The 27,743-nt window shown below is 42.7% G+C and overlaps 1 protein-coding gene across 1 annotated transcript; it reads right to left on the bottom strand.

The window, feature by feature from the left end:
• Positions 1-27,743, bottom strand: baz1a (bromodomain adjacent to zinc finger domain, 1A). Its single transcript, XM_048974107.1, has 28 exons — positions 27,610-27,743; positions 27,113-27,263; positions 25,241-25,519; positions 19,221-19,385; positions 18,890-18,991; positions 17,644-17,731; positions 17,360-17,494; positions 16,660-16,750; positions 15,986-16,152; positions 15,720-15,815; positions 15,350-15,488; positions 14,898-15,044; positions 14,704-14,799; positions 14,147-14,371; positions 13,291-13,456; positions 12,872-12,976; positions 12,637-12,746; positions 9,863-10,381; positions 6,807-6,961; positions 5,534-5,691; positions 4,695-4,843; positions 4,105-4,185; positions 3,676-3,923; positions 2,746-2,942; positions 2,200-2,567; positions 1,300-1,472; positions 1,014-1,101; positions 1-899 (listed from the first exon to the last, which is right to left on the bottom strand). Exons 2-28 carry the CDS (start codon positions 27,223-27,225, stop codon positions 715-717), a joined length of 4,545 nt encoding a protein of 1,514 aa, XP_048830064.1. The 5' UTR covers positions 27,226-27,263; positions 27,610-27,743; the 3' UTR covers positions 1-714.

The raw sequence follows: 27,743 nt of genomic DNA, 5'->3' as shown, positions 1-27,743 counted from the left end.
TATTAAACAAGGTCAATTTATTTTTACATGTAGAAAAAAAAAAAAACTTTACAGGACAACGTGTTTGAAACGGAAAAACACCATCAAAACCAATTCCTTGAACTGCTTTAGTAGAGTTCTAATAGGGGAATACTTTACAAAACCAAGCAAGACAAACATCCTATAGTAACATTTTTATAAATACGATTGGGTCCTTAAACTCAAAGCAATTTCAAAACTAAATAAATATCTACTCGGTTTAAGAAAATGTCACACAGGAATAAATGATTTTGGTTCCTCTGTAGTGTCGCACAGAAAGATGGGAACCTGAATATTAAGTTACTTGTTTTACTGTCAGGTCAGCTCTATGAAAACACCTAAAAGTTCCTTCGAGATGCAATAATTAATTTATTAAAACAGCGGAAGAAAAAAAAATTCAAAAGCAGAAAAATATACAAAAAGTAGTCATGTTTCGAAATTTAGCCAATATACAAAATAAATGCGCTTTTAATAATAAAAAAAAATTGATACCACAATTCTTTTGTCCTGAGTCATTTTTTAAATGGAAAGAAGGTTTACAGTGTAGATCACAGTAATTAGGGTCCAGAGCAACTTAGAAGGCCATAATTCTTCTCCCTTCCACTTCAGGGGCTTAAATGTCTGTCGGCCAAAGCCGTTTTGTCGAGCCATTTTTTAATTTTTGTCTTTTTTTTAAAAAAAGAGTCATGTTGCAGGTTAGATTTTGGGGCGTTTCTGGGGTGGTCCAGCCTGGTTACTTCCCTGAGGGGAGAGGCCAAGCCTGTGTGCCTCCGAGTGGAAGAAAGCCTGAAGCCGAATTCCAGCCTTTGCTTCATTTGTGCTGCGTGGGTTATACTCTAAGCAATTGGTGAACATGAGCTCCACATCCTCAATATATTCAGCTGAAAAAGAATGTTTAAGGGAAAACAGGTGAACACTGGACACGAAATGCACAAACAAGCAACATATAAGACCGACTGTATATTGATTTATATGATGCACACAGAATTACTTACAGGCAGTTTTGTATTCACAGTTGTTGACTTTTTCCCTGATTATACTCAAAGCAATGGGCTTCTTAATGATATCATAGTAGTCCGGCACCTACGTCACAAGAGATTTCAGACAATGAGCATCAGTGGGCTGTACAACAGCAGTGTTTAACCAGTCAAGAATCCTCAAACCAGAACAACCTGACTGAAGGCAGTCTCTGGTCCTGATGATTCCTGGTAGAACCAGGCTGAAACTTTCGTGGACTAACATTGTACATTTTACAATATATCCTGTTCATCTGTGTGTTACCTGAGTTTTGGACACCAACTTCATGAAGGGCCAGCTATCCTCATGTCTGACCAGTTCCACAGTCAGCTGTTCACAGGCAGACAGCTCGTGGACACCCTGGTTTCGTCCTGAACTGCGGCGGTTAGAGGTGGATGCAGATGTGGCCAAGACAACCTTCGCCTTGGGAGACGCCTCTATGAGTGTAAAGCAAAAGGTCATTATTAAGGCTCACCCCTTTGCAGGAAATTTAATTCCTGTATTACCCTACATCTCGGATGAACTGGTAGGATAATAATAATAAAAAAGAAAACATCAAAAAGAATAAACTACAATCAGTTTTCACAGTGCTTTCCTTCAGCCACATGTAAAACCTCTCACTGGTAACCTTAAAGTTGCAGCAAAATTGTGCCCTTGAGAGGTAAAGTGGGCTATCCCACAAAAACAAAGTTTTGAGAAAATGAGCTTCATTTTTTTTTTTTTTTTTAAATCAGTGTCCCTATACCCTACAATTGATATATACCATAGGTAGCACAGAGGTATGACTTAGATAACTTGTCCAACAGAAAATATTCAATAAAAAGGAGGTAGGGGTCAAAAATGTGAGATAGCCCACTTTACCTCTCAAGGGCACAATTAGGCCTTGTTAAAACAGGGAAAACTGAATCAACAACCATCTATGATCATCTGAATTTCAACTGTTTCCTTTAGTAGTTGTTCACTACCATATCAATTATTTTCTTTAAAAACTTGATATTCCACCATGGAACAAAATGCAGTGATGTATGGAACCTATGTTACATTCCTAGCTATTTTTTTCAGAATCAGAATCAAATGTTATGCTACTCTCCATGCGATTTCTCAGAAGTCACTGCCATTATCAGCATTCTGGTTACTGGACAGTTAGTGAAGGCACATACACACCCATGGCGGCTCGTTTGCGGCCATTGCCCTGCCTGTCTGGGGTGGAGTTGCTCGAGGATGGGGTGCCCTGCTGGTCCGCTGGCTTGGAAGCCGCAGCTGCATTGCAGGACACCATCTCCTGGCTCAGGCGGGCACTGCTCCGGCTCCCCACTCTAGGAGGCGGCCTGCTGTTCGAGCCACTGGCTCCCTTCTTCCCTGAGGACTTTGAGCCCCCCTTTGCAGCAGCAGGAGACTGTTTTGGTGCTGCCTGCTGGCTACGGGGGGTGGAGCGACCGGAATCAGTCTGCCGGGTGGTAGATTTGCTGCTTGCCCTCCCTCCCTTGGTTGTTAGGGGAAGCTTCACTGTAGCTCGGCCTTTCTTAGGGTAGCTGGAGTAACAAGGCATTAGAAAGGGTTACCACGGTAATAAGGCCTTCTCATCTCCTTGTTCCTACTTACACTGACAACTTCTGATTTATGGATTATCTCTAATAATTGGACATTTCTCCATATTCATCACTAGTCATTTAAATCTAATGCTTGATCTTTTTGGTCACTTTAATTTACCTCTCTTTCTCTTCCTCAGACTCTTCTTCCCCTGACTCCTCCTGCTCCTCTTCAGATTCATCCTCCTCTTCCTCCTCTCCCCCTCTGTCTGACTCCAGCTCTTCTGAGTCGACAGAGGAACGCTGGCGGGAAGGAAGGCGGTGGGAGCGCTGTTTCGGACGGCACTCCGGACAGAACCAGTCCTCGGCAGGGATGGCCTGGGATGAAGCAATTAACTTTTCAGAAAACAAGTACTGCCTTTCTTAGCTATACATTGATTCAATAATGTACATGCATCTACAGCAGACCTACTTAACCCTTTGGACTTCAATCCAAGTTTATTTATTTATATAGCACTTTTAACAACAGTCATTGTCACAAAGTACTTTACATTTAACCGGCCAGAACCCCACCAAGCAAGCCTGAGGCGACAGTGGCAAGGAAAAACTCTAGCAGGAAGAAACCTTGAGAGGAACCTAGACTCGGAAGGGTACCCCACCCTCCTTTAGAGCTAAGAAATCCACTGGATTTGTTATTACAATGGTTATGTATTTTGTTCAAGGTGGGAATAAAATGAATTACATTAAACAAATTAGACAACAGCTTATAAACCGGAAAAAAGATGAAGGAAAAAAGAAAGATCAAGGTCTCCCTACAAATCGTAATTTAGATTAGACGAGACTTCTGCACACATGCACCATGTACCTCCACATGCTGTAAGGTTCAATAAACAACAGAAATCAAGGCAGAACAATCTAGGAGTTCTATCGTGACATTACTTTCAAATTTATGATCAACCCACCACCATCATAACACTAGGCAAAAAATCATACAGGGAGGACATAGGATGTTACAGAAGTATGCAATGAATGTAAGCAGTTCTGCAGCAGTATTGGAGAAAATGCCACAGAGGCATGCAGAAACGTGCTCAGCATGGACGACCGTGCGTACCTTGAGCTTGGGTCGCACACAGTAGATGTGATGGCCTCGCTCGCAGGCGTCGCACAGCAGCATATTCTCGGCATCGCCCTTCTTGCGACACACCTTGCAACGGGCATTCAGGATGGACTTGGCCCAGGCAACGCTGCGCTCCAAGGTGGAAAGGTGCAGGAAGACCTGCGACAGGCTGGAGCAGCTGAGCAGGGACTCCCGCCAGCGGTCCTGCACCGTCTTGCAGGCGCGGCCGCTGTCACTGCCGTCTGGGGGAGTCAGGGGGTGACGCCAGTCAGTCCTGCAGGTAGGCGCTGGCCGATCAGCAGCCAGAGCACGACGCCTCCATGCAGGAAGGCCTGACATCTGCTGTCTAACACCAACAGCCCCAACATGAAAACGTACAAGAGACTTCAATTCATTAACAAATGAATTAGAGCTGAGAAATACCATCTTTTTCACTTGACAGGTCATCTTCTTTCTTTTTTTCTTTTTTCTTGGTTTTCTGGTCTTTTTTCACATCATCATCCCCTGTTTTAAAATAAAAGCAAGGGAAAAATTTTAAATCATTAATTTGGGAATCTGGACAAGAACAGAATCCAAAAACTTCAGTATCATCTCCACCTACTGGAGGGATCAACAAAAACCAGGAAAGCAAACCAACCATGTGGAATGCTTAGACCTGTCTCACACCTCAAGTTAAAAAATGCACCTAAAGTGACAGGCAATACATTTTATAGTTCATCTGTACAAATGAACCTGCAGACTTAACATTCAAACACGTTTATAAAAATTATGCATATTTTATGCCAAAAAAAAAAGAAAAAGGAAAGATACTTGCCAGATGGGAAAATTAACTGAAACTGGGCGAAAACTACTCAACACGGATTGGTTCTTCAATACTAGGTATAAAAGTGACGCTATATACATATTCAAAACCCCCAGCAAATGCCCCACCATTTCCATGTTGATGAAGAAACTTAAGACCCCTTTGAAGAATGACAACTCAAGTTGTAAGAAGTAGAAGGTAGCAGCCCTACCTAGTGGTGGTTTGAGGAACTTCCGCTCAATGCCCTGCTCGATCTGGGTCAGCGCCCGGGCCAGGTAGTGCACACAGTTATTCACTGGCTGGGGGGTGCTGGAGCTGGTAGATGGCACACTCAGACACTCGCCCTTCAGTTCCTGTAACCTGGAGACAGCAAGGCAGCCAAGACGGGAATTCTACAATCAGTCACATCCTGGGCTCACAGCATTACCAGCGGTATCTGATGAGTATCTGATGAGGCCAATAAAGGCCATGATCAATACACAATAGAGAAATGATTATCCAAGCTGCACAAACCCCTGATTTATTTCTGTCACAATTTCCTTTGATCATTCTTGAACTGACTGCTTTTTAAAGGTTAAAGAATTTCAGTTATGGGTCATATCCATTTTTCAGTGAGTGCAGTTAAAGTTTAATTTTCCACACTAATATTCCCAAATCAATACAAGCAAACCAGAAGAATTACACAGCCTACAAATAGCTGCAACATTCAGCTGCAATAAGTCAGCTGCAGAAATGCAATTGTTCTACTGTTCTAAAAACTATATGCTGTCAAAATGACAATATATTCCCTGGACCCCTCTGCACCCATCTAATCCCCCTGCAATCTCTAGCCTCCTTCAAAATTTGATCGGTTCCCAATGTTCACATGGCATAGCAGTGGAACAGACCCAAAACCATGTGTGTTTCCCATCCAGGGAATACAATTACACAGTACATTTTTCACAGATTACCAAAATAAACACCGTCACCTTTTATTGCTCAACCTCAGACACCTGATCTGGATGACACAACAGCACAAAAAGGGAACATTGTGTGTGGGAGGAGCCTTACCGGTCCCTCCCTGCCACCCTGACATGGCCGTCGTCCACCTCCATGGGGGCCACGTCGCTATGCTCTGGTTTTGCCGGCCCGTTCTCTCTGAGGTCAGGACTTAGCAGCTCATAGTGACCGTTCTCCAGTGCAGCTCTCCAAGCATTTCGCTCCATCACCTATGAGGCCAGAGTGCGGGCAGAGTCAAATGACGAGGAGAAAGGGGCACTGTTTCAGTATGCAGTGGGCTATAAAGGACTTTCGCTACTGTGTAAATACTTCAGCAGCTTTTATCATCGATATCAAACCAGGAACACGCTGCCTCAAGTTAGTCTCAGTTCGTAAGTAGCTCACTAATACAGACAGTATTTTTTCGTCTACGTAACATTCTTGTTTGCACTCTTTCCTCAGCGTGAAAAATACCGAAACACTAATTAATGCTTTCATCACTACCCGCCTGGGCTATTATAACGCATTATTTTATGGCCTCCCTAATAAACATATCATTAGACTGCAGAACTCTACTGCCCATCTACTTACGCACACTAAAAAAATCTGCTCACATCACTCCTGTTCTCCATGATTGGTTGCCAGTCTCTTCAAGAATCAAAGTTATCCTCATCACCGTCAAAGCCCTTCATGGTTTAGCCCCTCATCTGTCTAAGCTACTCTCTACTAAGCTCAAACCCAAATGTGATGTAAAAAGAGTACAGTATCGCGTTACAGATATTTGTCACACTAGCACATTTACAGTACAGTATACTAATGTTACTCCTACTAACTCATAGTTTTATGCATTCACAGTAAGGTAAAATGAGTAAACGAACAGGACTGTAAACTTGACAGAAGTCATATGTAAAAAAAGAAAAAAAAATTATGGCTAAAGAGGTATGCAACCACTCAGTACTAGACAACACAGGATTATTACATTAGGATCAACATTATTAGTATGGTGTGGTCTTAGGTTTTGAAGTTTTAATTTTATATATTTATTTTTACAATTTCTTAGGTTTTGTTATTCAGATACATTGACAGACACATTATTTATAATGGTATCCAGTTGTGGTTTTAATAATTTAAAATGAAATTGGTTTTCCCTGTTGTGCACCAAACCATGAACTCAAAACTGTGGTTTGTAAATTTTGTGCACCGTTACACCTCTATTAGAAATATACAAAAAGAGGCAGGAACACCACTGATGGTAATTCAGAGTTTCATAAACACGAGCACAGTCACCCCCTGACCCCCTGGCTTTTTTTTACTGCCATTACAGCGGCCACCTCGCCCACCCTACCTTGACAGCTCCCAGAGTGCCCTGGAAGATGCGATCCTCAATGTCAAGCAGCAGGTCTTTCAGCCGGTTCTCCATGTGCCGCTCCGCAGTGGACGAGCCTTCCGCCACATTCCTTGGCCTCACTGTGCCCACTTTGCCCTCTTCAATTGGTTTGTCTATGTACAGGCACATAATTTCAAGGTTTCATTTTTTAAACTGACCAAACTTTGGAGCCCAATGGTCTTTTGAGAGCTTGCATTTAAAGTCAGCAAAAGCTAATAAAAGAAACCTACAGTAATCCTTTATATACAGGGAAGGACATAACTGGTACGCAAGTACGCACTCACCTTTAAAAACGATGCGTGTGTCAATCGATTGTGGTAACAGTGTAAACCTATACTTATTTTATGTGCATTTGCGCTGACATGAAAACAAAATATAATGCATTTAGCCATCCGAACATGGTAAAATGTATTTTTGCATGACCATTTTAAGTGCTGCATTTGCCAACGGCATAGTGTTTCCATGAACACAAAAGGTTAGATTAGCAGAGAACAAATTAAACATAAAACTATTATGACAAAAGTTATGACTGGTAATAATAATAATGAAAATAAAACAAAACAAGTCCAGTAAGAAAACAATAGGAATCCTGCAGCTAATGCTGCTTGTACCCAAAACAGGGTATTCGCTCATCGATCAGCAGTGGACTTGATATTTTATTCTCACCGCAAGTGTAACATTTTCCTTGGGTTTCACGTCTTTGCCGTTTGTGGCCTTGGGCCACTTCTGTTTGGTCAGCATGACTGGCACGGTAGGAACGCGGCACTTACGATTGGTGAGAATGACTGTTACACAAGGAGAACGGCATGAATTTGTAAAACTATTCTTGGTACAGTTTTAAACTGTATAATGCAGCCTTTATGGTTTGCTAATCAAGTTGTTCAAACTGAAATCGATAAATCCTTCAACTTTACTACATTTACTGCCCAAATTAAGCATGGTGCTGGTGGCCCTTTATGGATCAATGGCCTCTTCTGATTTTAGATTCCAGTGGTTGGAATCTACTTGTGAATTTAGGTTCCACCTGCGGCCCAGTGATTGAGAAACCCGGCTTTATATGACAAATTTGTATTCAGCAAGTATTCAGGGATATGGAGTTTGCAGTACCTCGGATTATTCTTGTATACATTCAGTCGTTAAATGACTAGTGACCAACAGTAATAATAATTTTTTAAAAATCCTACCAAATCTCATGCATCTGACAACATACATGGGAGTGGGTGAGATCTTTGAAGTAGAATGTACAAAATGTTATTTTAAAAAATGTCCACTTCATGAAGCTGGGCACCATTTTTAAAGTCAAATTCCAAGCTCTTTAAGGCCATTAAGACCTCAAGAAATATAATTCAGAGCACAGGTCACCAACCCTGCCCCTGGTGATTTACCACCCACACTTGATACAGAAAATCAAGATTTTCAGTAGAATTAACATCTAGTGGCTCCACTACTTATCTGTATGTGTTCAATTAGGGCTGCTTCTAGATCTCCAAGGGGAGGGTTGGTGGCTGCTGATTTAGAGTGTACTCTTTGTACTTTGCCACACACAACTAACTCCCACTTCAGCTTAGGCACAACATTAGCATAGCCATAATTTAATTTTTAGAATTCAAATGAGGACAGTGCAATTATTTTGCATCTCAGTCAACAAATGATTTTGCAATGCTAGATTTTCATTCTCAATTTCAATCAAGAACTCCAAAGAGTAAGCTGAGCAGCTTCTACGTGTTTGTAATGAATTTGGACTTCTGCTTAAAAATTTTTTTTTGACTGTCGTACTGATTATCGATGTTAGGCTAAGCAAAAGTGCGGTACAGGCAGGTCACAAGCCTCTTGTAAATCACAAACTTGTTCACTACTCTCCTTCAAACTTTACATACATACATACATACATACATACATACATACATACATACATACATACATACACACACACACAATATACACATATATATATACACACACATAATATACACACATTATACACACACACACACACACACACACAGTATCTCAAAAAAATGAGTACACCCCTCACATTTTTGTACAAAAATGTGAGTGGTGTACTCACTTTTGTGAGATACTGTGTATGTATGTGTATATATCACACACACACACACACACACACACACATACATAACAGTCTTGGATTTTTGAATCAGTCTGTTATACCACCTTCTCTTACATATGCAGGATTTATATTTGAAAGAGGGAACAACAGTGTTTCAGATTCGTCTGTTCCATGTACGAAACTCTCCTTATTCTATCGACTATGCTAAGGTAGTCAGCTTTTCACTTTTAATAAGCTTAACAATAAAAGTTCTCAAAAATTAATAGTGGAGTATCTCACGGTCTAAAACAAGCGTGTCCAATCCCATTTTTTTTTTGTGCAGAGAGAGCTAAGAGGTATCAAATCCGGTACATTTTGCTCTGGGGTGGGATAGGTATTAATATGGCAATCCCCCTGCTATACTGTGCTGATCACAATCGACCCACATTATCCATTAGTCATCTCACAATCCACCTCGAAACATGCCGGGTTGGGCACCCCTGGTCTACTACCAAGTTAAATCACATGCTATTGGATGTTTAATGGTAGGCAACTGCACGTGACAATTTTCCCCATCAGCCATAAACGCATCTTCTGCAAATTTAATACCTACAGCAAATTTAATACTATTTATGACCTTAATTTCCCCATTTTTAAGACCTTTTAAGACTTATGAAGTTGCGGCTTCCCTGTGAAGGATTAAAAAATTGACTATGGAAGGCTTAAGTCATAAACACAATCGCAGTCACACCTGGGCTACTTAGCAACCACTTCACTTAATAACATGGTCCCTGTAATGGAACTCAGCTGCTAATCAAACGATTGTATAGGTTTTTAGGGTACATGCGTGCTCTCACACACACACACACACACACACACACACACACACACACACACACACACACACACACACACACACACAGTTTCTCAACACAAGGTTAACGCTAGTTGTTTCGAGGCCTCATACCTGGGTGATGGAACCTCTCAGCTGAGCAGATGCCTAGGATCTGTGCGATGCGGTCCTTCTCTTGCAACAGTGCCTCCTTCAGGTTACTCTCCCGGTGGCCACGGCCGTTCAGCGCCTCAATCAGCTGATCCACTTGCCAAGGGGTGCTATAGAAGGCCCAGAGGTTGGGGCGGTTCACTGGAGGCCCGCAGCTCTGAAGCAGAGCAGAGTCCGTGGTGATGTCAGTAGGTTCCACGGCATTCTCTGGCACAGATCGCGGCTCATCTTTGAGCTCAGAAGGAGGTCTCGGTAGCAGCATGTCCTCTGTGAGACCTGAGAAGTCCTCCTCCACAAACAGACCAGGGGTGGAGGGAAACAGCCAATAGCGGCGATAGTGGCGGTCACGGCCCAGAGGCAGGATGTATGTGCAGGCAGCAGCCTTCTGGATGCGCTCCTGAAGATCCTTCTCCTTCTGCTGCTGCTCTTCTGGAGTCAGAGCATCCTTGGGTTCCACTGGCTTCTTTTCTGGACTGTTCTTAACTGAGGTCAAAAGAAGATTCTCGGTTATGCCACTTACAGTCAGGCACAAAGTACTTTACTGGAATAGCAACCAAACAAATTTCTATATTATTTATACAGCAGTCCCCCCATATTCACAGGCGATGTATTCCTGCAGATGGTCAAATCTGTGGATAATCAGAATCTGTGGTGCTCAGAATCACGAAGCCAATAAGCGGGTCTGGGGCAGGGCCGCACAATATCTCATTGTGACACATGAAGTATCTGCAAGTAAGACTATATTTATAAAGAAAGAAAATACTCAAAACAAATTATAGCCAACTTATCTACTAACAGAATCTGTCAAATAAGTTGGAGCTGCAGCAGCGAGTTTCAATATATTACGCAGTCCTGACATGATACATTAAGTAGCCCTAATTATCAAAACGAGTGTCATGCACTCCACATTTCTAAAGCGCACCACTTATGTAAAATTCAACAATGTACCACTCTTAAGTAGACGTTTTTTTTGTTGGTCAAATGCACACTGTCATTTCACTGCCTTACAACAGCAACACGCCACGCCTCACTTAATAAACATTAACATTGATTAAAAATTTCCTTCAATTACTCGGAAATATGGCAGAAGGTAGACGGCACATGCAGAGTGAGGGTCCAAATAAAGAGCCAAAGCATTATTTTGTGTGGAAGTACTTCAATTAAAAGTGAAGAGAAGGCAGTTGCCCGTTAGTATGACAAAGCAGAACTTGAATATCACCATGGCAGGACTACAAAGCAAATCCATCTTAGAAGACATTCATGTTAGATGGACTCACCCAATAATGCGAGGTTAGCCAGAAATATGCCTCATTTAACCTCTCGAAGTAGCCTAGCCTGTCATTGTCGACTTAATTTATCTCGTAAAATAATCGCTGCCAAAATTAAGGTTACCCCGTCGCTTAGCCGCATCATTTTACATAACATAGTACATAATAACCAATTGACTTTTTTTTAACGTATTGCGTATTTTGAGTAGGGCTGAATGAGACTATCACATTTAGGAGCTGTATAGCCAACTGTAGAACTTGTGTAGACAATGCCATGACTTATTGTCATTATAAAATGCAAAATGTTTTCATACAGCAGAATACAAATGGATTTTAATGACCAGTTCTTCGCCTTTCTCCTTTTCACTTATTTTTTGCTTAATTTCTCACAAATGCGCAACACAATTTATGAATCAGCCCAGAAGAAAGGACGAAAATTGATCTGCTTTGGTGATCACATGCAGTGCTAATGCAAAAACAGCGCCTGTAAGCTTTAGACTGATTTATTAAACCCATGCTGAAAAGGAACCATCAATACCACTGCAAAGCTTGCCAAGTTTAGTTTCCTGTGACTAAATGTTTTAACCCAATTTATTGATGGTTTGAACCCAGCAGACTATCACAGTTTTTGCAATGTGACGGTTGCACATGCATGAAATGGCATGCTGATATTAACATCACACATGCCACAGGCCTAGCAGCGCAGTGGGTGACGCTGTCACCACACCACCGCTTTGTGTGTGTAGAGTTTGCATGTTCACCCTGTGAGTGGCTGCTTTATCGGCAAATACACCGATTTCCTTACATTCCTTGATTTGGAATGCTTAAACTGACCATATGTGTGACTGAGTGTGCACCTTGCAATGTGCGGTTGGTTCCTGCTTTTCGCCAATTCCAGTGTATATTTTGTTTTATGTGAAGGATTACCCGAATCGTCTGATTAATTAGTAGATTATTAATATAGTAATTGATGGGGACAGTCCTAGCACAAAGGCATTCGTTAGTTTGAAATTCTGTGCGCTTGGTGTGAAAATGAGGAATGCGCTTCCCACCGTGCAAAACAGGGCCCTAAATCTTAAGTGATGAATAAGCAAGCAAGAGCCAGTATTGACTGCTGATAACTCAGTCTCACATACAGCTGATGTCTGACACACAGCAGTATAACACCCAAAACTGTCAAATCCCACTAACCTCAGCTCTAGAGATACAAGTTTAACATGCCCAACATACTACTAAATTTATGTCTGCTGTATTGTGCCACAAGTAAAACACATGACAGTGGATACAACATAAAAACTAATAAAAAACTAAACCTTAGCATTAATACCTGCTATCTTTCATCCCATCTCCCATCACCCTGTTCCAATATTTCTCTACCTTTCCTCCCTCCCTTTGTCAGTAAGGCAGATCAAAAGTGGCTCAGGTATGGGTGCAGTGAAAGTGGGGCGGGGGGGGGAGAGATCTGCTTACTTTTCTTGGTTTTGATGGGAGACATCTGGTCATCTTCATCCTCTGTAGGGTGGTCCTTAACTGCGGTGTGACTCTCCGTGCTGGTGTCCATATCTTCTGGAGCATTATCCCTACAGGAAGGAAACGCAATGTGTACCAGTACTCAAAACGCACAATCAACCTCTATCATCAGTTCAAGAAATAAAAGCAACATTTTCCTCAAGAGAGGAAGCTGGTTAGAGTCAGGGTCACGCACTCTGGCAGGTGTGAGCCATTCCGCTCCTCATCCTTGAGCCTTTCGTGTTTCTCCTTGAGTTTGAGCTCCTGCTCTTTTAGTTTCTCCTCCTTTCTTCTCCGGACCCTGAAAAAAAACACAGGAAAGGGTAAGAAAGCATTACAAAGAGAAAAGGCTCCTTACTCATTGCACTTTCTTCAGGCACGACCTACATCATAACAGGTCTGAATCTTAGCACTGAAAAGGCGAACCCTACTCATGCCTCTAAGGACTGCAGTGTACAGTGATCAGACCAGAGTACTTATTACTTGTAATATGTTTAAACTAAACCACAGCCTAATGGGAAGATGTAAAGTCAACACTGGAAAATTGAAAGCCATCTTATTAGTTAAAGGACCGAAGAACACAGCATAAAGCATGCGAGTGCACGTGTGGCTCACCTATCGGCAGCCTCCTCACGCTCTCGCCGGTGCTGCTCAGCCTTGAGCTCGCGGAGCTCCTGCTTGGCCTGCCGCTGCTCGTCAGCACAGTCCTCGATGAAGTCGCGCGTGGACACCAGCGTCAGCAGCTTGCCACACAGTGCATGCAGGATCTTCAGCTTATCTCCTAGAACCAGCATAGCACAGGTTAACCTCGCTGCCCCCCAACCCCACCCTCGCTCACTTCCTGTGAATTTCATTCTGCTTAACCTGACGGAAATCCCCTTCAGATTCGTTTCCAGTAAGCAGGATGGCGAGAGGGAACCAAGCCGAAAGTCTGCCTCAGGTGCACACAATTCCCAGGGCAGGCCAGATGGTGGGGCTCATTCAAGCTTAGCTAGCGACTAAGCGGCAAAGAGCAATTCTCAGGAAGTTTTTTTTTCCTTTTAAAAAAAGCATATTAATGCCATGGGACAGCAATGATGTCAAGCCAAAACAGTAGCGAAATGGGAAAACTGAATGAATCAAATGTTTTGAATGTGTTTTAGTTTCTTAAAATAAACTTCAAAATGTTTTAGTTAGTTGATTGAATTAAATGCGAATTAAGCTTAAAAAAAAAAAAAGTGATCTAACGCACGTTTCTCTTCATTCTTTTTACAAGTGATCAGATTTAAAAAACTCAAAACATAGGAATTCCTGAAATCACTGACACTTGTGTTAAACCAGAGTAATAAAAGGCAGCACACAGTGATGTATATGTCATTCGTTTACCAGTAGCAGCAGTAACACTGCCTTTGTGTCACCAAGCGCATATCAACACAGCCTCTGACACTGGGGATGCCCCAACCCAGATGGTGTGGCCCGCAGTGGCACTCACCGGGCAGCAGGTCATAGACGGCGCTGCAGGACAGTCGCTTCAGCAGCCCTGGGTTGCTCAGCCGCAGCTCCACACAGGCGTCGTCCATGGCACCAAAGCCACCCTGCTTCTGGTACCGGAACTTGGCGTTGGCAGAGTTGCAGTCAGCACCGGAAGCCAGGATATGCAGTCGCAGGATCTCAGACAGGGTGCAGCTGTCCAGGTCCAGCTGCTTCAGGCTGCAGCCTGGAGGAAACCAGCAGGGGGCACCATAGCACACAGGTGAGCCAGAGGACAGGCCAGCAAGGCCCTGCCAGCTCATACATACAGATCTGCTAAGACTTAACATTAAGAAAATCTTTAATCTTCATTACCTGACAGCTGAAATTAAATTAAGCACATAATGAATAGTACAACTAACCCTACAATAAAGCACAAACCTGGTCACCTTATCCTGTTGAAAACCGAAACACCACATGTCACTGAAACAATAGATACGCCCAACAAGTTCGACTTGTCTCTGAGTGTCCCCCATGAATGACAGAGGGCAAGTGGCCTGCAGACACTTGCTGACTCACCCTGGTAGAGCTGAGGCCAGGCTGCAGCCAGTGACGCCACCGCGCTGATGGCCGACTGTGTCGGGTCTGTATCTTCATCCAGGGCCTCAGTTAGATCTGCACAAGGCAAATGGAGGTTTAGAGACAGAGCAATATTTAGCTGTACATGTAGTACAGAAAAGAGACAAAACCACACAGTCCTGGCACGTCCCTACCTTTAGCATCCGCCTCAGTCAGTTGCTCACGGGCTACTTCCTCCTCCTCCTCAGCCAGGGCCTGGAATATGGCTGACAGGAAGAAGAAGAGGAGCTCGCACAGAGGGCCCTCCGGGTCACAGCCCACCAGCGCCTCCTCAAGCACCTCTGGAAAACAGCAGCTCATTAGTTTGTATGTCCATTTAGGCACCCCTGCCTGCTCAGACCACCAGGACACCTTAAGCAGACACCTTAAGGGGAAATTTATAGAACTGCAAAACTGAACACCAAGGAAGAGAGCACGCACCTATAATTCAAAGAAGTTGGCCTTGTTTTAAAAATAAAAGTAACTACAAAATTTTTAAATCAGTCTATTTCACAGACAAATGTCTATATTAACTGAGGTATTTTGACCTAACACACAACTTGAAACTTTTTGGGCAAAATCTAACCCATTCCAAGTGTGAACCCACCAAAGGTGATCCCGTCTGGGAATTCGTCTTTCAGATCGAAAAGCTCTCCGAATGCCTGCAGGAACTCCAGCACCATGAGGGCATCTCCAAAGAGCTCAGGGGGTAGCCGGGTTTTCACGGTCACCGGGGGTGGTAGCTCCTGCGCAAAGGGTTAATTCCATCACCACAGGTCTGCAGACACCTGCCAGCCTCATTTCATTTGCTATAATTCTCAGAAAACCACATTCGGAATGGGTAATACTAATGTAGCTCTTTAAATATATATACTGATTTATACTAAAGTATAAAAGTCCCACAACGAAACAATGATACGAGTAACGGCACCCAGCCTGACATCAGCACTGTATCACATCCCCCCCCCCCGCGTTACCTTAAGGTCATCACATTCCATGTCCTCCCTCCGCCGGCTCCACTGCTTCAGATGCTCCGCAAACTTCTTCTTCTCCTCCCGTAGCTTCTCTCGCTCCTGTAACGGGAATCGGGGAAGAGGTAGCTATTATAACACAGGTATCCGGTCCTGCCCTGGTCAAAACAGAGAAGTGGCCCAGAGTCCAGATAACCTAGTGCCCCAGGACAGGCCATGGCTGAAGACAGACCATCTGGAATGACAGAAGCCCCCATGAGAGCCCAACCCACCTTCTCTTTCTCGATTTTCATCCTCTCTTTCTCTTCCTTTCTTTTCTGCTTCTCTTCTTCCACCATCCTCTTCAACTCCTCTCTCTTCCGCTCCTTGTCCTCCTTTTCCCTCTTTCTGGCCTCCCAGGCATCTTCCCGCTCCTTCTTTAGCTTGGCTTTTTCCTGTGCTGAATGATGCCATGGAAAACATACAGGAGGCTTAGAACACACACAGCTTCAGCCAAAGGCACCCCTACATTTACAAACTGAAAGTAGCTTTGTTTGTAAAATTACAAACCAATTAAACACGTCTGTTAGCACTTCTGGATGTTATGCTATGAGCAAAGGTAAAACCTGCATCACTCACGACACTGCCCTTTGCCTTTGACACACAAACAAATGACATTTCTGGCTGAGGTCACTCCGGCCACCAGTGTCAGACCTCGCACCTGTCGTCTAAAGGAGCTGCACCCGCGTCTTGGCACTGCTCACTGAGCAACTTGTTCTTCATCAAAACTATTAAACACAAATCATATACATTCCAGATGTGCACCGCAAGTACTGCTTCTCATGTGCTGATCCATTCTGTGTTTTTCACCCTTGTGCTTTGCCTGAGATTTGTGTCTCTTCCCCCATAGAAATTAAGTGTAACCAAGGCCTCAGACTCTCACACCGGGCAAGATGGTTAAACTCACCCAGGGCCATCATTTCCTCCTTCTGTTGCATCAGCCTGAGTTTCTCCTCGGCTGCCTGCATTACGCCGTCTCCCTTCACAGGGAAGTCCATCTGCATAACATTACACACCTCTTGTTTACTGTTCACGGGGAAATTCTCTATTAGCAACAGACATCTTTGGTTTCTTCCAGGTAATATTACATACAGGATTCCAGCCACCTGAGCATATTAGATGCATGCTAATCACTTAACCAAGAGACGAGAATAATGGGAGCTAATTATTAGTTACGTGACACTAAACATAGCATGCATCCTTCATAAACAAAATACTCTAACCCCATTGTGAAGAGGTTTGTTTTAGACAGGCAAATGATGTCATGGTACACAGCTTAAGGTGTTGGGATACATAAAAATAAAATATACTCAAAAACCCCAAAAATTCTCCACAGCTAATATAAACATATATATTTATATTGGTTTCATTAAGCAGAGGAAAAAAATAATATGCATAATTGAAATGATTCACATATTTTTGCACATCTTCCGGCACACCGGTAAGGTGAACAGCACGCCCAAAAAATAGCAGCACCAATGCTGGGGTGCCGAACAGGCTGCCTGATGATCGCCCATTAAATGCAGCACTACAAGCAGGAGGAATCTGACAGGAAGAAGAATGGTCCCTGTGGACATTTATGTGCTCACAGCCAGGGGCCAACTCACCTGTCCGGGAAAGATGCCGTTGATACGGCGACCTCGACCCTTCCCGGGGGGGCTGAAGGCAAACACCGGGGGTTCATCAGGGAAAAACTGAGAGAAATTCTGTTCCAATATCTTGTACTTGCCAATTGTAGCAGGCTGGGAAAAAGCGAGGAAACAGGCACATCACCATACATACATCAATTTGATGGCAAACTAGCTGATATGCATATTAAAGTGCTCACAGGAGACTTGGGTCTCTGATTGATCTCAGCACTGGAGCCCCATCAGTAGCGCATATCACATACCTTGAGCCTGATGGCCCCATTCTGGGGCTCACAGTGTTGTTTCAACAGCAGCTTTAGTCGGTCACGGGAAAAGAGGTTCTTCTTACGACTACAAAATGAAAAAAGAAATAAGGGAAAACTTGTAAGTCAAATGCTTGCTGACTAGAGGTCGAATAACTGGTAGTGTTTTCTAAAGGGTTTAACCCAAAGAGCTACTGGACGGTCTTTCCACTTAGGATATTCTCCTCTGTCCACCAATGTTCACAGGCTAATAGGCTTTTCTTCAGTAACAACAATTCCAACAACCAAAATGGCCCCCAACAATCATAACGATCAGCTTTAAACTGATATCTGTAAATTTGTTTATATTGACGTTTCTCTTATAATTATGAGTCCCAGATTATTAACATCCGAGAACCAGGGTGGGAAATACAAATAAAATGAAATACATCAAATAACACAATAATGCAATTACTTTAAGGATGCAATTATTGTCATTAATATGATACTCACATTAATTCAATTCCTTTTCTTTAAATAGTCTGAAAACAATAGTACGCTTGAGTGTTTGCTTGGCAGCCTTGAGCGCACTATTTAGGGTCATGAGTGACCATGGAAAGGATAAATGCTGGTCATGTAAACACTGCGACAGCACATTGCATGCTGACAGCATGACACTCCTTCCCCCAATGGGAAAATGTCAACAGAATTTATCCATAAAATAAAAAGTGTCCCCACTTCAGAAATCATTTGTTTAATGTTACCTAGCTGCCCTGCTGCTGTTGAATTACGCCGAGTTAATCACCATTTAACCGCCACTCTAACAGTTTGTCAGCATTCAGATATGCAAGCGGATGCAACCAACTTCTCATGCCACATCCAAAATAACAAGACACAAACAAGACCTTGCAATGAAATGATCCCTCCCTTCAAGGGCAATTGGCTGTTATAGGGCTACGGAACTTTTTTTTTTTTTAACTTTAACAAAAGAAAAAAAAAATGTAGCTCTTCTTTGTCAAGACCTGTGACATCTACTAACAAGCGTTACAACCAGAAAATAACCATAAACCAAACACTTGCATCATTCACAGCTATCCAATGCCTTGCAAAAGCTGCTGGTGTATCACCTTAGCATTTAACAGTGCCTCCCACTGTAATTGAGAACAACCTTTAGCAGCGAAGTAGAGTCACAACCCTGCCAGCAATCTTGCAAAACCTTGTGCATGCCGTCAGCATAGGATGCAGATCTGTCAGTGTTTACGCTTACCTGATGTGACTGGCTGTTACGAACAGGGGCTCGCAGCCTTCAGTGCCGATGGGCAGCACTTTGTACTTGAATAATGATGGATCAATGCACACTTTTGCCTTCCTGGATTCAAACATGGAGAACAGAAATGTTATAAGTAGAATAACATTTGAGGAAGGCAGTTGAGCAAGACTGATTAGGCAAATGGTATATGGGAGTGACAAAACTTTGAACTGTGCGTGTAGTGGGGGGGGCATCAGAAACTTGACCTTTGCTTTTTCTGTGCATCTGCATGGGCCTGGCTAGGTCCAATCAATACTATATGCTATATAAAAGAAGTATGGCTACTGACCCATTGACTGACGACTTGGAGGACACCACGTTGGAGCAGCCCTCTTCGTCACTGTCACTGATGACAATGGTGTCCCCCTCTGTGTGGTCGTTGGCTGCATGGACATGGCCATTGGCTGCCCCATTTGAATACGGAGACTGCACCTCCAAGATGCGACACTGCTGTCTGTGGGGAGGAGAAAGGAAGCATCTTCATGTACCATCAGGGTTTCTCAGAAAGAGCTTTTTTGTGCACAGCTAAACACTGTAAACGAAATCTCTTTTCATAAGAGTCTTAAAATATCCCCCCTTCTCAGGTCAGCCAAAGTACTACTGTACCATGAAAAGAGCATCCAATAATTCAGATTAAGGTTTTGCTGATTAGGACTGAGGGTTTTGCACCGAGGCAGAGAATTCAAATCTGTCTGCCACACAAGTGTCTCCTAAAGGGCTGACGGTTTCTGTGGGTTGCCTGCATCAAAAAACCCAGCCCTGCCAAAGCACGCGCTCTCCCCAGCATCTAGTATCTATAAAAGGAAGGGCTTGAGAGGTGTCCAAATAATATTAGACACAAAATCTTAGCATTTTAATGGCAGTTGATGCAACTATTTGCATTCTTAAATCAAGAAAAAAAAACTGCTAAAGAAAGCTGAAATTGAGCAGAGACATACACTATATTGCCAAAAGTCTTGGGACACCTGCCTTTACACAGACATGAACTTTAATGACATCCCATTCTTAATACATAGGCTTTAATATGGAGTTGGCCCACCCTTTGCCGCTATAACAGCTTCAACTCTTCTGGAAAGGTTGTCCACAAGGTTTAGGGCTGTGTTTATGGGAATTTTTGACCATCCTTCCAGAACATATGCGAGGTCAGGCTCATCCCAAAGGTGTTCTATAGGGTTGAGCTCAGGGCTCTGTGCAGGTCAGTCAAGTTCCTCCACACCAGCCTCACTCATCCATGTCCTTATGGACCTTACTTTGTGCACTGGTGTTGGAATAGAAAGGGGTCATCCCCAAACTGTTCCCGCAAAATTGTCCAAAATGGCTTTGAATGTTGCAGCATTAAGAGTTCCTTTCATTGAAACTAAGTAGGGCTGCACAATTAATCGAATTTTAACCACAATCACGATTTTGGCTGCCACAGTTAAACTAAGATGATTGTTGGCGATATTAACATTTGAACAGCGGGCTATGCTGCATATTAAATCAGGCACTTTCTCAACTAAAGTCAGCCACCCACCAGGGTGCAAAAGAAAGCATAGACTGTATGAGCGGCAACCTCAAATTGTGAGAAGTAATGTCGGGAGCAGAATGTTATATGTTTTGTGCTTATTAATTTAAGCATTTTAATCTTAATGCCACAACAATGATAAAATAAAAGCCTTGCTTTAACATAAATGCTAAAAGAATAGATTGCTTTAAATCGCTATTACAGTTATGGGCACGCGTTCTTTTTTTTAGAAAAGATAGGCGTCTTTTTGTACAATGTTTATTCATTCGTTTTTTATTTGTCAGAGTAACAAAGCAAAGGCTTTGTTGCATGGAGTGAGATTTTCTGCTCTCTGTTCTGCACTTACAATTATGCAAGTTTTATCACCTTGTAAGTAGTCTGTAGGGTTTGCAAACTGCCGTAACGTTTTTACGCAGCTAATTTTAAGTTCAGAATGGAATATAGATTTCCCGTAAGATTTCTTGCGTGACAGTCTGAAAGAGTTCGCAAGTCTGAACACGTACATTTTTTGTTTCACCTGAATTGATTTGTATAGAAAACAGTAAAGTTGTTAAAAAGCAGAAACTTCGACCAACATGAAATCACCAATAAACTTCTATTTATTCAACATTTTATAAAATGCATACTACGTCAAAATGTCCAGCTTTACGGACAGAATAGCCACTCTTATGAACATTATGGGTTTTTGAGTGTTGTTAGCTGCTGTTATTAACACTAATAACACATTAGCGCAAACAAAAGGACTGCATACACCGAAGTAGTTCTTGCTTGTTCATTGGCGTGGGAAAAGGCAGTTCTAGTGCTATTAAGGAATAATCAGCGTTACCTGCAAGATCACTATTTTTCTTTTTGCTGCAATTGTTTTCATTATTACTTAATTTAACTTGACACACCACATCTTTAAAATTCTCATCCTTGCATTAGAATATAGACCAGTTAATATTGATGGTATCTCATGCTGCGTCATGTTTTAAAATTACTAGACACCGAACATTGAACTGAAGCTTGTCATAAAAAATGAAATCGCAAATCAAATCATGATCGCAATGTCTGTCAGAAAAATCGCAATTAGATATACTGCCCAAATCGTGCAGCCCTAAAACTAAGGGGCCAAACCCAACCCCAGCAAAACAACCCCACAACAAAATCCCCTCTCCACCCAACTTTACATTTCGCACAATGCAGTCAGGCAAGTACCGTTCTCCTGGCAACTGCCAAACCCAGACTCGCCCATCGGATTGCCAGACAGAGATGCGCAATTCATCACTCCAGAGAACACTTCTCAACTGCTCTAGAGTCCAGTGGCAGTGTGCTTTACACCACTGCATCCGATGCTTTGCATTGCACTTGGTGATGTACAGTAAGGCTTGGATGCAGCTGCTCGGCCATGGAAACCCATTCCATGAAGTTCTTTACGTACTGTTCTTCAGCTAATCTGAAGGCCACGCAAAGTTTGGAGGTCAATAGCTATTGACTCTGCAGACAGTTAACGACTTCTGCACACTGTGTGCCTCAGCATGCGTTGTTCCCACTCTGTGATTTTACCTACCACTTCATGGTCGAGTTGCTGTTGTTCCCAATTGCTTCCACTTTGTTATCATACCACCAACAGTTGACCGTGGAATATTTAGTAATGAAATTTCATGAATGGACTTACTGCATAGGCGCCATCCTATCACGGTACCACACTTGAATTCACTGAGCTCCTGAGAGCACCCCATTATTTCACAAATGTTTGTACAAGCAGTCTGCATGCCTAGGTGCATGACTGTATACGCCTGTGGCTATGAAAGTGATTGGAACACATGAATTCAATGATTTGGAGGAGCATCCCGATACTTTTGTTAATATAGTGCATGTGAAGATTCCATTTTGCAATCACTTGTCACAAATCCTGTTGTCTTCTGGCTGCTCTCGCACCCTCCAGCACAACACAGATTCACCCACTTCCTTTTTAAAGAACAGGACACCCCTACATTTTCAGAATTTTCCACTGAAGGATTGCACTTATTATCTAGGAAAGAGAGAAAAAAGGTAAAAATCAGCATCTTGGAGCTTCACAAATTAGTGTGATCCAGTGGGAGGTGTAATTTCACACCCAGGAGCATAAAATGAGACATTTGCTTCAACATCATCAATTAGAGGCTAGTGATTACAAATTGTTCATTTTCATGCAGATCAAATCTTAAGTGTCGCAAAACACCTGTGTGGGTAAATAGAAACAAACCAATTGTTTAGTCTTGCAGTGTAGAGGTTGCACCAGAGGGTAATAATGTTTAAAGTATAGCTTTTCTTGTATAGAACAGTAGGGGCTGTCAGTTCCAAGAAAGTTAATTTATTCTAAAGACGACATGCAAAGTGTCTAATTGTAAAAACAGTAATTGACCTTTTTTAGGACTGGTAGTTTAAGAACAATAGTGCTGAATTCAGGATAGACAGCGCCAATTAAGAGAAAAGGGAAGGTTTGCAAAAAGCTTCTTAGAGGGTGCTTCAGGGGGAGGGGTACAGTCACACCCAAATTTTACACATCTAGGAAAAAAATGACCTCCGAACATAATATGCTTAACATGGATGACAAAGACCAAATCTGTAATGTAACAAAATAATTCTAAGGTGATTTTAAAATAAGTTGAGGTGTGCCCTGACTGCATGAGACGCAAGGTCTTGCTGCCCACAGACGCTCATAACCACAGCAAAAACTGTGCAGAAAAGGACTGGCAAAGCTGTAATGGGACATATCGATTCAGATTTAGCCCCCTCTTGATCTTCGCTGAGCCTGAATGGTCTCACATTCCTCAAAGGTAGAAGAGCTGGGGACTAAATCTGAGCAGATAAATAACTTGAGTGTGCCCTGCAATGAGCCAAAAGTCCCAGGGTCCTGCCATGCTTTCTGATTCGATAAGCAGGCACTTGAATTTGATCAATGCTAGAGTATGCATGAATGTCTAATTCTATTAAAAATATTTAATTTTCTGTAGGCCACTGTCACTAAATGCCATAAGATACAAAGGTGGTGGCCACAAATCAGTGAGCATAACATCAAAATTATTTTCATATATGTAAACAAGCTGCCTTCCATGTCAGTTAGAGTCTTCTGTCTAAGGAACTGCTAAAGAGGTACAGATATAACCAGTGCACAAGCTGCTGACTAACAAAGGAAGCTAGCTTTGCATTATCAAACTGTGACTAGGTGAACTGACAGATGAACTATGCAGCAAAGCCAAAATAAAAATGGGATGAGAGATTAATCAAAGGCCAAGCCATGCAGCTGAGCAGCATGCAAAAACTAATGCATGATGAAAAAAGATGAGAATAACAGGCCAAAGATTACCAGTTTGCATTACCAGTATGAACAAAGTTAAATCACTAGCTCAACCAGCAACTATACCTGCTGACATAAGTAACTGATAATTACCAAGAAAATCATAAGCAAAACTGAGTTTTAATCAGAATATTGGTTTGTAAACTGAAATTTGCAGACATGACATAAGGTGACTGTTTAAATTTAATGTTAAATATCAAACCCGACAGCAAATCCCCAAACTAAAACACCACTTAACTTCAGTTCCTAAACAGTCGAACATTCAGAAGAATATTCACACCCGACTTCCTCATGAAACAAACACTCAAATACTTAGCAGAAACAGGAAGAGGCAGTCACATCGAAAAACATCTTGACAAAAAACATCTTAAGATTACAGATTTTTTTTTATTTGCACTGTTTTCTACCATCACTGACATCATTTTTGCTAGGTATGGGAAACAATCCAGACCAGATGATATGGGCCTGTGAAAAAGTCTAATTCTTATATCAAAATTAGCAAAAACTATATCAGTGACTGCAAACCAAAAAGCCTCACAAAGTCAACTGTCTCCCTGCATTAGCACCCCTGTCCCAGCCCACATGGCCCCCTGACTCCCCTGTTGGGGATCCATGTTACCTCATGTCTGGCTGCCTCAGCTGCTCAGGCAATAATGTCTGGGATAAGCCCTTGTCTGGGGTCAGCCAATCAGTAAAGGCCTTGCCTTGGCTCCACCCTCTCACACGGGACTGCTATTATCTCTGAACAGCAATGTCTGCCTGTGATGGCTGACTGAACTCCTCACACAGTGATACACAAATCAAAGGTAAGCAACACACTGCTCCACCTTGAATGCCACTTGCTCTCGCTATTTCTTGCCGGACAGGGAGGACAAGTGAAGCTCAGGAACTTTTAACAACTTTGTAACTTGATAAACGCGGGGGAATTACTTGTGTACAAGGAGCTCTTCCTAGACAGTGGTTTTGTTTGAAATGGGGGCACATTACCATCTGGCACACCCAGTCATATCAGAGCACTCCTGGTTGCCTCTTCTCCAGCTGTCCACTACCTACTTCCTACCTTGCATGCCCCACCATCTAATCAACAGACAAATTTCTTTTAGTGTGCATCATACAAACAGCGGGCTTATAGGGACACACAGCATTTATGTTCCAATGTCCCATTTTCAGGCATTTCATACATAATACAAAAAGAGGAAATTAGGTCACATCCACAGAAATTAATTCTATTATACTAAAAACCAAAATTAATGTTCTGTACTTAAAAAGCAGGACCGGTGTAGAATTTTCGATTAATCCTGTACTATGCATCATACAGGAAACAGATGACAGTTCACCTATTAATTTAATCTCTATTCCCAACCTCCAGACCCAAATTATTATGTACACACAAGAGAATAACCCCGGTCTGATTTTAATGCCTAAGGCTGAAAACCCACCCTATTAAGTTGCCAAAAACCGAAAGGCTGAGCTGATACCTCACCTGAATCCACCACGGCTGATCACATCCACCATCTCCCCGACAAAGAAGCGCTCCCGGACATAGCTGTAGACATCGTCGCAGAGCTCATGTAGGCGCGTGCGGTGCGTGAGGGCAGCCAGGTGCAGCAGTGGGATCACCAGCACTGGAGGGAAGCTCTGCAGACTGAGCCGGGCCCGCTGCTCACTCTCCACAGCCTCCTGGTAGGTCAGGCCCGGCTTGCCGGTCAGAGCACAGCTCCACACCAGGCTGTTGCACAGGATAGTCCTCTCGAAAAACTCACTGCAAGAATACAGTTTGGGTCAGTGTGAAACCAAAAAAAACAAGGGAAAAAAGTTCTTACTGACACAATATGCCAGTGTTAAAGACTACATTTTATTTAACACAGACACTTGCATAAACAACGTATCTGTGCTGCAGTCACATGATTAACATGCTATATATATATATATATATATATATATATATATATATATATATATATATATATATATATATATATATATATATATATATATATACACATATATACACATACACACACACACACACACACACACACACACACACATACACACACTGCATATATACATACACATTGTCACCCGCATTACTGTACAGTAGATGCCCCTAATGGGATATACCATCAATATACTGATTTGAGTTCAAGATCTACAGCAGACGAAATCAGGTTATTCGCTGTCATGTTTTTAGTAACGTATGTATATCAAATAACAAATATACATCATTAATTGATTAGTGAATCCCTTAAATTACTGCACCAACACAGATGCTATATTAAAAATCCAAAGAAAAACGAAGCCATTATACACGCTTTATAATCAGAATCAGATTAATAAAAACCTATAATACTATCTTTAAAATCAGAAAACCCACAGCTTGTCAAGCCTGTTGTTCTCTTCAATCACTACGGAGAAATCTTCCTACTGCCAACGAAGGCGTGAAATTTCCGAGCCACCGCACACATGATCGACATCTTAGACTGTGTTGCTGAACGGGACCAAGGAGTGAAACATCTGAAAGCACTTTAAAGACAGGCGAGTGGGCACCGATCCTCCAAAATGACAGTCCAACCCAGTTGGCACAAGGGCAGCGCCGGTATCCTGATCCAGGATCGCCCTCAGAGCGGTCCGCGGAGGAAAACGAGCTTCTCGGCCGTACGTGAGCGCTGAAGGCTCCGACCACGTTTCTCGCGTTACATCCTGCCGAGGATCATCACTCACTTTCCAAGTTCGTCTAATAAAGTAACACTCTCCCTTACGGGAAATCGCTCGGCTCACGTGATTTCGTTTAAAAGTTTCAAAGAAATTAACCAAGAAGTCGAACAGGCTGGATTTTTTTTCCGTCCCCACTAAAAACTGACTTTCTCCCAGGCGAGCCGAGTAGCCGGCTAACCAAAGGCCTGCTGCCGCTGGGGCAGCTAGTCTGCACCTGCCCCGGAGAGGCTCCCTACACTGTAGGCTAACGTACCCGCCGCCTATGCTAGCTAGCTAACTGAGTCACGCCGACTTATTTATCACAGTCATTCAGAGGGTAAAACACACCCAGTTATTTCCCTCGGTGCTTGAAAACACATATGTATGAATTCAAATAATAAAAAGTAATTAAATCTAAAACTTTCCATATTATACCTGACCCGCTGTCACTTCCCAGAAATGTTATATGAACTTAGCCTGGTAGTTCTCATGTAACAGCCTCACCTCGACTCGTCACTATTAATGTATAATACAGGGCAAACTGCACCCCGTGACTTTACAGTAAAGTGAATTTCGTGCTTACTCGCGGCTCCTAAATATTTCATGTGTCACTTTACACAGAAAGATTGCTTTAAAATAAGGTGAATTTCAAGCTTACTCGTAGCTCCTGAAGATTTCATGTGTCACTTTACACAGAAAGACTTCTTCGTCGGGCTTGAGGTCCAGGGGCGGTTTCTGCCTGACAAACGGCTTTCTGTGGAGAAGCGGCATTTTTCTTTCTTTCGCCCTCGTCCCTTCTGATCAGTCGTCTTTTAAGGCAGCAGTTTCAAAAAAAGGGAGGGAAAACAAAATAAGAAAACCGGTATCATATGGCCAAAAACACCATCACCCAACGGACTACTACAAATAGTCCCGGCTGTCCGGCCGACGAGCGTTAAGCACGAAGCCAAGACTGAAAGTGATAATTGTTGAAATGTTTTTTTCTCGAGAGGAAACTGAGCCTTTGTTAATGACACACGCTTCCCTGTCCCAGTCGGTCACACACAATAGTGACGTTCAATCCTGCCCACATGAAAATGTGCTCTGTGTGACACGCTCCTATATAATAGTTACTTTAAAGATCGGAAAAGGCGACCTTCGAGAACAAATGATTACCCGACGTGAAATGCAGGAAAGGTTAATCCGCTTCAGAAGAACAAAAACAAAGTGTTAGGCTGACCGCACTTCCCCCTGTATGCCGTATGTACACAGCGGACAAGTTTTGATCCGCTCTAGTTCACTCACTGACT

Source organism: Brienomyrus brachyistius, chromosome 14 (assembly GCF_023856365.1).
Source record: "Brienomyrus brachyistius isolate T26 chromosome 14, BBRACH_0.4, whole genome shotgun sequence".
In the NCBI taxonomy this organism is placed as follows: domain Eukaryota; kingdom Metazoa; phylum Chordata; class Actinopteri; order Osteoglossiformes; family Mormyridae; genus Brienomyrus; species Brienomyrus brachyistius.
This window is presented reverse-complemented; position numbering and strand designations above follow the sequence as displayed.